This window comes from Euprymna scolopes, chromosome 22 (assembly GCF_053919585.1).
Source record: "Euprymna scolopes isolate OS-2025 chromosome 22, ASM5391958v1, whole genome shotgun sequence".
NCBI classification, from domain to species: domain Eukaryota; kingdom Metazoa; phylum Mollusca; class Cephalopoda; order Sepiida; family Sepiolidae; genus Euprymna; species Euprymna scolopes.
In genome coordinates, this window is record NC_136503.1 from 100,149,336 (window position 1) to 100,161,835 (window position 12,500).

Sequence of the window (12,500 nt, forward strand, 5' to 3'; positions counted from 1 at the left end):
CTGGATATATTTTTTGTTTTTATTCAATGTAATATATTTATTCAGCTCGAAAAACATACAGTGTTTACCGATGTGTTGGAAAATTCAAGATGGCGTCTCACACCCTCTTTAACACCGTAAGTTTGGGAAAAGGTGTTATAAATAAAAAACTATACAAAATACTATTAAAAACCCGCCGAATATATGTCAACCTATGTCACGGTAACATATATTGAGCGAGTTTTTAACAGTATTTTAACAGGGCACATCGTAAAAACTGACCCATTAATTTTCCTGAAGTAAAAACTATATAGTTTTTAAACTTTTAAAACTGTACATTATAAAAAGAAAACTGTTCGAGTGATTTTTTTTTTTTACATGGGTGTCACTCAAGGATAAGGGTTAATAGGTATACATTAGTCATTGTGATTTTAGCATAGTAAACAGTGGGAATTTTGTAACTTGGATTACTTGAAAAAGAAAACTGTTCGAATGATTGAAAATGAAAACAAAATAACAATGTAAATATATTGATAAGAAAAAAACAAAAACAAACGAAGTTTCCGTTTCAGGAACCCGAGTTTAATTTTATGTCGTAATCATTCAACTCGTTAGCGGTTTTATTCAGCGATTAGGGATAACCATACGACATATTTAATTACCAAAGCGATTTTAAAAAAATTTTTTTTTTTATTAAAACTAAACCTGTTTAGTTTTAATGAACCAATTTTTTTAAATCCAACACTTTAGTTATTTTGAGAGCGTGCAACTGCACCCGAAAGGTTGATTAGGAAACTCCAAATCCTTTTATGACTCGAAAAAAAAAAAAAAGGGCTTTTTATCGGCTTAAATGATAAACTAATGTTAAATATTAGTATTTAATATAATGAGATATCAATCTACACAATTTGCCATCGATTCTGAAATAAAATGAAATCCTGACATTGTGATCATTTTTGCAGGTGTTATGTGCCAAATATTGAAATAAGAATGTTTAAATTCAATTATTGTAATTTAAGTCTTTAATTTTAAAGTCGATTTTATTTATAAAATATCTTTTTAGAAATCAATCTCAAAAACAATCTGAACAATAAATCTTTTTTGTTATGGCTAAGTTTTTGTCAAGGGTAGAAATTATAATAGACAAGTATTCATCCATGATGACATTTTACCGATTTCCTGGTTTACAGGTATTCTTGCTAAATTTCTTCGAAAGAATAGTTTAACATTCTGTAAAAGTACCTTCCGTTTTTTTGTACTTCTGCAGAGAAGGTAAAAAACCGATAAAAACTGGATATATTTTTCGTGTTTTTATTCAATTTAACATGTTTATTCAGCGCGAAAAGAATATAGTGTTTACCGATGTGTTGGAAAATTCAAGATGGCGTCTCACACATTCTTTAACACCGTAAGTTTGGGAAAAGGTGTTATAAATAAAAAACTATACAAAATACTATTAAAAACCCGCCGAATATATGTCAACCTATGTCACGGTAACATATATTGAGCGAGTTTTTAACAGTATTTTAACCGGTTTTTTATTTATTACACCTTTTTCCAAACTTACCGTGTTAAAGAGAGAATCGGCCGCCATCTTGAATTTTTCAATACATCGGTAAACACTGTATGCTTTTCGAGCTGAATAAACATGTTAAATTGAATAAAAACACGAAAAATATATCCAGTTTGGTAGAAAAGTAATTTATCTTGCCTTTGATAACATTTATTTGTTATATATTTGTTTTTTTGGCAACTTATTCGAATCTATGTGTACAGTAATACAAACCCGAAATAAATTTAAGACCACGAGTGAAATGAGAAAATGAAGAAAATCACATTTACTGTGTAGTCAGCGGGTTTGGTTGCCATAACAACGTGACGGTAGTGAACGTGTGTGTGTGCGTGTGTGCGCGTTTCGTGTAGTTTAGTTTGGTATAATAGTTTCGTATTTTTTTAATTTGTAAATAAGAAGTTATTAAAAAATTACACCCTTCCAAGATGGACAATAAATAAAGCCATAATATTTTATGGTAAAGGTAAGAGCGTAGAAACGATTGTTTTTTAGGAGATGTGATTATTGGATTAACCAATCAGAAATCGTCTGTGGCACACACATCTCTGTTTTTATAGATATATAGATAGATAGATAGATAGATATATATATATATAACTTGAGTTCCTTTAGGTTTGATCGAACCGAAACCAAAACTTATGAAAAATTCTTGATAAAATTATTTATAAATAAAATAAATGACTTAAGTGCCATCAGCTATAATTGTAATCGAAACCAAAATTTACGAAGAATTCTTGGTAAAATTATTCATTGCGAGAAATGGAAGTCCATAACAATTAAACGACAGTCACTAGGATATAAGCGCGACACACAAAATAAATAACACACACGCTATCATATTAATATATAAATCATAAGAAGTTTAGAACTCAATATCTAGTGGTTAAAAACAATTTCTTCCCACCTATAAACAACATTAGAGCAAACCAATGTTGTATGTAAGTTGAAATGGTCTCTAGGAGAATGTAGCCCCCCCCCCCAAATATAAAACTAATACACACATTGGACATACAACGACTACATTATCTTGCCGACTTAACATGCATTTAAACAATATCTTGCCGACTTAACATGTATTTAAACAATACCAGTGCCATATACCAGCATTTAATAAAAGAACATAACTGTTCCCCTCCAATCTTAGACAAATCCTTGTTGACAATACAACATGAAATACTACACGAAAACAATTAAATTGAAAAAATTTTCAATACGTTTCACATTAGAACCCAAGACTATTAATAACATCGCGCTCGAGAAGAGTAACAACGTATTATAATAAAATGTCTGTTGTAGCGAGTAAACGATGCGTTGTGCTAATATTGGCCCATGGAGCCGTTGATTTAAACACTAAGATTTTGAATCAACTTAGTTTTAAACCGATTTTTAACGAACTTCTAAATATTTTTAAGCTCCCATCACTCGATACAATTTACTGCGTATTTGGATTTTCACTTTCCTACTTTCCATTTTCGCTCCTATTCACTTTCACCTCATCAACTCCATTAATTCGACCTGAAGATGATTCGCAGTCGAATCGAAAGCGCCTGTGATAACTATGATTTGACATAAAAAAGATTATACTAAAAATAAAAAAAAATAAATAAAAAATAATAATAAATAATAAAATAAAATCATAAAGCACAGTATTTAATTAAAGTACGGCTGTTGTTACCCAACCCCCAACCTCCTTATGTTAAGAACGGCTTTCGGAATAGAAACCCCCAACCTCCTCATGTTAAGAATGGCTTCCGGAATGGACAGGCCCGACCTCCCTGTGTTAAGTACGGCTTTCAGAATAGACAGCTCATTTTGTGATTGGAGGTAGGGCTATAAAAATTGCCTGAAATATAACTTTGATAATCGCTGTCAGGATTCCAACGCGCAAATACATATGAACAAAAAAAAAAAAAAAAAAAAAAATTGGTGGTTGCATTGTCGATTGGCTCGCGTGTACTAATTAATGTGGAAAGGAAAGTTAATGGTAAGTATCTGAGCTTATGATTCAAATACGAAGGGCATAAGGTCAATATAGTAATAATGTCCATACCATTTCCTGGTGATGCCTGGGATCGGTGAGAGGACTTTAGAAATAGAGGGAAAATACGAACTACTTTCTCTAAAGATGTTGGCGATCGTGATGATGTTTCTCCAAGGAAGTAATGTTAATGTAAGATTTTAATTCAACGAACAAATATAAAGGCGTTGTATAGAGTGTTTATAATAGTTTAGACGTAATACAATTGTATGTGACCTCTGTTGTTGCAAACCTACAGTAATTTGGTTCAGATAGGAATTTCTGCAATCAAAATATTATATATATATTTATAACAGTTAGTCTGTCGCATATACGGCAAGGGGGCGCAACTTCACCAAAATACCTTCCATTAAAAGACACGGGGATGCAACATTGCGGCGATGGAACAGAGGTTGGAACTAAGCCGATGATGCTCTAACTATTAGATATGAAACTTATTTTCAGATACTGATAAGATTTACGCCCATCCTTATGTTGTCAGGTATACAGTCACACTATTTGCTTATGTTCTTATTCACTGTGGGAAATAATTTACCGGAACTGTAGTAACTCTGATGGTAGCATTTCCAAGTCCATACTTCCTGTTGGGGAAGAAATCATTTTTGACAACCAGGTTTGTATCCGGTCGCCATCTTGCGATTGTTGTTGCGGTTGAGTTATCAAATCCTTCATGGATTGTCGCAACTTCAAAAGCTGGATAGCAACTGTTCGTAAATGGTGATTGGGAAGTTCGTAAAATTCCAACGACATTCGACTGAAAGAAAGAAGGAACATTTTTAGTTTCAAAAGAAAAATTCAAAACGTTGATCATATTGTTTTTAACCATTTCTTTTGCAAATAAAAACATTATTGCATTACTTCATTTTGTGTTGTGTGTGTGTGTGTGTGTGTGTGTGTGTGTGTGTGTGTGTGTGTTTATATGCTTTCAAATTATATAGGTCTTTATATTGTATATTATCACGAAGTAGGTAGATGGGTTATTAATGGATAGCAACTCTTCGAAAATGCTGACTCGGAAGTTCGTAAAATTCCAACGACATTCGACTAAAAGAAAAAGGAACAATTTTAGCTTAAAAATAAAAATTCAAAACGTTTATCATATTTCTATAACAATAGCTTTTAAACATTTCTTTTGCAAATTAAAAACATTGCATTGTATCATTTTTGGTTGCGTTTGTTTTTATGTTTTCAAATTAATATAGATCTTTATATTGTATATTATCGCGAAATATGTAGATGGGTTATTAATGGATAGCAACTGTTTGCAAATGCTGACTGGGAAGTCCGTAAAATTCTAACGATATTTGACTGAAAAAAAAAGTATTTTTAGCTTCAAGATAAAAATACCAAGAATATCGACTTGATCATCAGGCCATGCACAATCAGCTGAAACCCAGCAGCAAACGGTGTTGGGTTGAAATTGCTTCCTGATATTATCGACTTCTTTTTTTGGTTAAAAATAAGTAGTCTAATAGATGTTAAATAAATTCAAGAAAAGTTTTGCGCTCAATTTTATTTTGAATAATTTCTTTTACAAAAAAATGCATTAAAATAGTGAATTTTATTTTTATTTTCAGGAGAGAATAAAAGGATTCTTTTTATTGGCGGAGGAGTATAATCAAGTTTGTGGTTTTATTTTATTTCGGAAATATAATGCAATGTTTCCCTTTTATACTAAGCTTCCAGTTAAATATAGAGAAAATGAATTCGAAAATCTCACTTTAAGTTCTAATATATTATAATATATTTTAATATATTATAATATATTTTAATATTTTATAATATATTTTAATATATTATAATATACTACAATATATTTTAATATATCATAATATATTAAAATATATTATATATATTTCGAATATATTTTTGTCGTTTCTTTTACAAATTAAATAAATGGCGCATTGTATCAATTTTTGGTTCTGCATTTGTTTTTGTATAAAGTGGAACAGGATATATATATATATATATATATATATATATATATACATATATATAATTGATATGTAGTTCGCTTGAAGCATTGTGTGGGATAGGTATGTAGTAGAGATTTAGAAGGCTATCACAATGCGAGGAATGAGGTATAGTCGGTGTTGATGAGAGAAGACAAAAACAAGTGGCGATTTACAAATCAATAAGTACATACATATATGTCTATATATACATATATTTATCCAGTTGTATTAGGTACAAATGTCTTACTGGTTATGTCTGCGACAATATCCATAATAATTTCGGAAAAATTCCCTTTTCAAATGGTAGACGAGACAGATCGATTCAAAGCATAAACCCCTCCTTACATTTGCTCCAAGGCTCCACACAGTCATTCAATTTCCGCTCCATCATCCAGCATGCTTTGAATCGATCTGCCACGTCTACCATTTGAAAAGGGAATTTTTCCCGAAATTAATGATGGATATTGTCGCAGACATAACGAGTAAGACATTTGTACCTAATACAACTGAATAAATATATGTATATATAAACATCTCTACTACACACACACACACACACACACACACACACACACACACACACATATATATACACAGTGTGGAACGATATATATATATGTATATATATATATATATGTATATATATATTAATGAAAATAAAAAAATGTTGTGATTACCTGATATATGCAATGGTAAACTTCAAACTAATATAAATAATACTATTTATATATAGAAAATTTTTATCCCAACCGAATTAAAAAAGTACACAATAGAGAGTAGGACATATTTTGGAATACATTCTCTCTAAAGAACTATTTTGCATTTGGATCAACTTGAGAGGAGTTTCATTCAAGCTGAAATATTATGCGCGATTTGTTTTTATAAATATTTTTTTTACATATCCAACATTTTTTCACTTTTTTATTTGGCAATTTATAACTACAATAAATTGTGGTTTCATATAATGCCTTAACTAGCAAATTCTAGCATTGCTACAAATATAATTTGCTGATTTCTTTATGTCCTCTGATGAGAAGAATAACAAGAATAGCATTCTTTGAAACTCCGCGGAATAAGGATTTTGTAAATTATTTTTTGTCGTGTTCAGTCGCACAATAAATTTTGATTGTAAAGTTTAACTTACACTTTCTCATATATATATATATATATATATATATATATATATATATATATATATATATATATATATATATACAGCTGTAGAGTTGCATTTTTGTTCCAAATTCAGTGGTAAAAATTAGACAAACACAACAAAGGCCTAACTTAAAATCCAATACAAATTTTATTTGATTCTCGGTGAAAAAAAAAAAAAAAAACTTTGTTGAAAGGGTGCCCTCAAGCGTCGAACCGTCTAGATTTGCATTTTTTTTACCCTGGGCACGTCCCTGTCATTCGTAAAAATCCAATGCATTTTGAGGATATAGCAATGGTCCTGTTGTCATAATTTGCATCAGTAGGGAGCATGAGTTGTACTGTTAGAAATTTGACAATCACATCATGCCTCTCATTGTTTTTTTTTGTTTTTTTGGATCAATCAAATCGATCGATTATATTTACTGCGTAGCGTTTTTTTATTTTTTTTTATTTTTTACACAGAGATCACCACTTATCAAGGCCCGGAAGCCACTCAGGGATAAGGGTTATTGCAAGTACATTACGTTAGTGAGGAGATTTGATGAAGTGTTTACTTAAGGGGGCGGTTCATTAGGAATTTGTTAACATTAGACTTGAAGACATCCAAGTTGTAGTCCGGAGGGAAGCAGGCAGACCGAACAGAGTTCCACAGGCGTGCAGTTCTAAGAAAGAAGCTTTGTTCATGAAATCCGCGTTTTGATTTAGGCACAGATATAGAGTGGGGGAAATTTTTCACAGTGGATTCAGCTAGACGAGTGTTTTTCGTGAAAGATTGGCGAGGGGGGACCAGGGATTGGAGTTCAGACGAGTTTTGCTTTCGCGGGTTTTTTGTATTTGCATATTTCTTTCCGGTTTTCAATGAAGGCAGCTGAAACGGATGGGGCAGAATTCCGTTCCAGTTTGATTCAAAGAAACTCTACAAAAAGGAGGTTGAAACTCACCCCCCCACTGCTTGAAACATAATGGAGCCGCCAACTCTTGTCTATTGAGACATTTTATTTCAAGTCTAAATAATTATTATTATTTAAGTCCGTTAGTGACTTCCAATTTGGTCTGCATTGCCGAACCGACACGATAATTTAAAATGGACTGTCGCACTATTCTATCTGCGAAGAATGCATTTTTTTACACCAGAAGGCATCATATCGGTATCTGCAAGAGTTGACAACTCTTATCTTTGAAGACAGTTGAACCAGCAACAAGTTCCTGTAGAACTCAAAAACTATTACCTTTCGAGGCTGTTAACAGCTCTGTTTACGAAGGGAAAAAGCGGGCATTCTTTTTTATTTTTTTATTTTTTTTTTTGATACCGAGGATCAAATAAAATTTGTATTGAATTTTAAAGTGGGCCTTTGTTGTGTTTGCCTTATTTTTGTCACAGTATTTGGAGCAAAGGTACAGTTAGATAAGTATCTAATAGTACGGCGGCACCACTCCGATCTCGACTGCACCTTGGGCACATCTCTCAAGCGATGAAACGCCCGCATTTATATTTTGACGGTGCTGGCAATGGTCTTGTTGTCATAAGTTGGATCGCGCGTTGAAAATTGTGTCAATTTCAGACATGATAGAAGGCTCCTATCGCTCTTGGGATTTGAACACAACTGGCCAACTATTAGATGGTCTGCAACAAAAAAAAAAAAAAAAAAAAAGAAAAGAAAAGGAAACCGGTTTTCATCAAACGGAAATGGACTCATATCGTCTTTTCTAGGGATACAATTTTTATCGTTTCATCTTGTATATCCATTCAATTAATACAAATCTTTGTATTGTATAGAATCTATTTACAAGAAGTAAGTAGATTGGTTTTAAACACATTTATTAAAAAAAACGGAGAAACAAAACAATATATCAAAATACATTTGAAATTAATTGATAATGCGCAAACAGTAAGATATCTAAAAATTAAGAAAAATGATATTACACAAAAGAATTATTAATGAAAAAGGAAATTTGCGAAATCGAACGATTCCCCTATATTTGCCTAAATAAAAAGAAAAAAAAACTGAGAAGGGAGGTAACTATGTTCTGAATTTCTAATAATTAAATTATTTCCTCTTTAGCTTACGTCACGTGACGCAAACGCAATTCAAAATTTCGGATACTTTTTCACCTAACATAATAGAAAAACGTTTTTTTCATTAATAATTTTTTTTATCAAATCATTTATCTTAACTTTTTGATGTATTACCATTTGCGACATGAGAATTACGTCGTTACCATTTGTTTTATTTAAAATTCAATATTTCTATTTTGAATCTAGCTATTACAATATAGAAACAAAATTAATCGGGCCAATTCATTCAGAAAATCCATACGAACTTAATGTTGCCTACTGACTGCAATCTATTAATTAAATACATAATGTTTTAATATAGATAACTGGTGAATCCGTGTCTCATTTGATCTTTTTTTACAAAGGAATAACCACTTATCAAGGCCCGGAGGTCACTCGAGGATAAGTGTTGATAGGTGTACAGTAGTCAATGGGAGAATATCGTAGTAATCGTTAATAGTAGAAATTTGTTAAATTGGATTACTTAAGGGGAACGGCTCATGAAGAACTTGTTTAAGTTGGACTTGAAGACGGCCATATTGTAGTCAGCTGGAAAGCAGGCTAACGAAACAGAGTTCCACAGGCGTACAGTTCTAAGAAAGAAGCTTTGTTCATGGAATCTACGTTTAGGCTTAGCACAGATAAAGAAGGGGAGAAATCATTGATAGTGGTTGCAGATAGACGAGTTTTTGATAAAGTGCAGTAATGTATCTGTAATTTGAATTGGTCCACCCTTTCTCTACTCAAGTACGCCGCCCTATGATGGAGAACTGTTGCCACATCTGGGCAGAAGCTTTTCGGAGCATCCTATTCTGTTTGACAGAGTTCAAAACTGGCTTTAAAACCTCACCTTTTCTCTTTCGTGCAATTTCTTTTACACAGAAGAGACGTATTCTGCTCTATCGTTATTTTCATAGCAAGTACTCGCCTGACCACCAATCTATGGTTCCCCCTTGCCTAACTTTCACAAACAATATTCAACTAGCTAAAACCACTATTAACAAACGATATTTACTGAACTATGTGGTGCATCAATAAGTTTCCAGACTTTTCTCGTACGCGCACTTTAATTGATAGTGCACATATGAAACTCTAATTCTCCTCTAAGCATTCTCCCCCGGTTGCAATGCACTTGTATCGTTCCAAAAATTTCTGGAAGACCCCCTAGAAGTTCTCTTTGTAGCGTGTCAATGACTCTTGTTACAGCCTCTTTCTTCTGCTTGATTGTCATATAACGACAACCTCTAAGGTTTTCCTGGAGCTTAGAGTATAAAAATGTCAAAGGGGGCAAGGGTTGGACAATAGGGAGGGTGAGGAACTATCTTGATGCTCATCTTGGTCGAATAGTCTGTGACATGGTAGAGTTGTGGACTGCATCTTTAAGACAAACTTTACACAACTCTTCCGCATATTAAGTTCATCGCGAATAATTGTGTGTACAGTTCCCACACTGGCATCAAACTGTGCACTTATTGTCTCTATAGACACACGACGGTCCTTATCCATAAAATTCTTTATTTGACCAATCAGCTATGGTGTTCTGACATTCTTACTCCTCCCACATCTCTCACCATTCCTCATAGACATCCTGCCTTCCTTGAATCTCTTATGCCACACAAAATACTAATGCTCGATTCATGCAAGATGCCCCAAAAGCAGTTCGAAGAATTCCATAGTTTCTGTGGCATTTTTTTTTTCCAAGTTTAAACAGAATTTTATTGCATATTGTTTTGCTAAAGTGTCTTCACGCCCAGATTGCATTTTTGAAATTCACCAGTTGTGACAATCAGGCTTTAGTAGAGTGTATTCCAATTCCTGCTGTAGCTGTTCATTTGAACTTTAAATCATAAAAATTAGTCAATCATTTCATAAGATGTATAGCAATAACATACTGAATTTTCAAGTCAATTAAAAATGTTGAATGCCTCTACAAAAAAACTATAAAAAACATATTTATGGAACTCGTAATATATTAAAACTATTATAAAATATTGATCCACAAGGAAAACATCCGATAAAAGCCCATTAAAGATTATATATATATATATTGGCCTGACTAGGCTACAAGAGAGACAACAGTAGCAGCAAGACAAAAGCTGGCTTGCCAGGACACTATATATACAAATGTAGGCAAATTTGGGCATATTTTATTGGTTTAAAAATATTGGTAACAAACAAACAAACCTAAAAAAAACAAAAAACAAAAACAAACAGACAAAAAAACAAAAAACAAAAAAACAACTCATAAACGAGTTCAATGGCATACTTTGCTCGGGCCCTATGTACTGTTCATAATTTATATATATATATATATATATATATATATATATATATATATATATATATATATATATATATAATATTACACACACACACTTAAGGAGATAGAGATATAGAGAGACATATAGACATATATAAAGAGAAAATGAGAGAGAGACTCGTAATAAGTCCATATTAGGATGCTTATCGGTATGCGTGTAGCATTTTAAAATAATATATTGCACAGTTTTTAGCATTATCACAACAAAACTGATAAAAATTAAAGCATTTTTAAATTTGTGTTTGAATAAAAAAAAGAGATCAGGCGCCACTAATTCGCTTTGTTGCAGGAGATCAGAGTTAAATACAATCATGGCTTTTCAAACGTTTACTTTTTTGCACACAGTTTATGCAAGAAAAAAAATATACAATGTTTGCATCTTGTGGACTGAATTTTTAAATACAAGGAAGTGATGTACTGTTCATAATTTATATATATATATATATATATATATATATATATATATATTGTATACAGAAAGTTTTTAGTTGAGACAGATCATTGGTACCGTCGGTTTCAAGCCCGATAATAAGGCCCGAAAGAAAGAGATTTTAAAATTAATTTGGGTTCAAATTAAAATCGATTTATATAAAAAAAATTTCGAAAGTAGATCTTAAATTTAAATAATTCAAAGTTTAAAATTAGGTATTACAGAATCCGAAAATAAAAAAAGGGGGGATTTAACAAAACGAGATTTAAACGTGAATTCGCGAGGTATATATACTTCACACTTCCGGTTATAAGATAGACGAATATTGGCTGAAGAGAGCTTGATAAGGATACCTTAAACGGGCCTTATTATCGGGCTTGAAACCGACGGTACCAATGATCTGTCTCAACTAACAACTTTCTGTACACAAAATATAAATACGCTCTTAAAATTTGGATTTTCCTTTTAATTGAGCACTCTGCTGGAATTCTTTTTCAAAAAAAAAAACTAATCATATATATGTATATATATATATATATATATATATATATATATATATATGTATATGTATATATATATGTATATGTATATATATATGTATATGTATATATATATATATATACATATACATATATATATACATATACATATATATATATACATATACATATATATATATACATATACATATATATATATATATATATATATATATATATATATATATATAAGCGAGGTAAGACACTGATAGAATTCAGATGAAAAATCCTGATAGATATTACTTAAAGTAATACTTTCAAGGTGATCCAAGCCAAAAAGGAAAAGCTCAATATTTAAGAATAGAGCAATATATAAGTTTCGTGGTTCAATTTTAAATTCTAAAAAAAAACAACATATAGAGGTATATATTCGATTTAAGAATTTATTGCTTGACAAGAAGGTGTTATTTTAATTTCCTTAATCCATGGATTTTCAACAGCTCATATCAGAGGAA

At 31.6% G+C, this 12,500-nt stretch overlaps 1 protein-coding gene across 1 annotated transcript in view; it reads right to left on the reverse strand.

The window, feature by feature from the left end:
- Window positions 1–12,500, reverse strand: part of LOC145243788 (glutamate receptor ionotropic, delta-1-like) — a 72,679-nt gene that overhangs the window by 27,055 nt on the left and 33,124 nt on the right. The window contains exon 8 of the mRNA XM_080106825.1: window positions 4,126–4,344. Coding sequence (XP_079962951.1) covers window positions 4,126–4,344 — 219 coding nt within the window. The remainder of the gene's footprint in view (window positions 1–4,125; window positions 4,345–12,500) is intronic.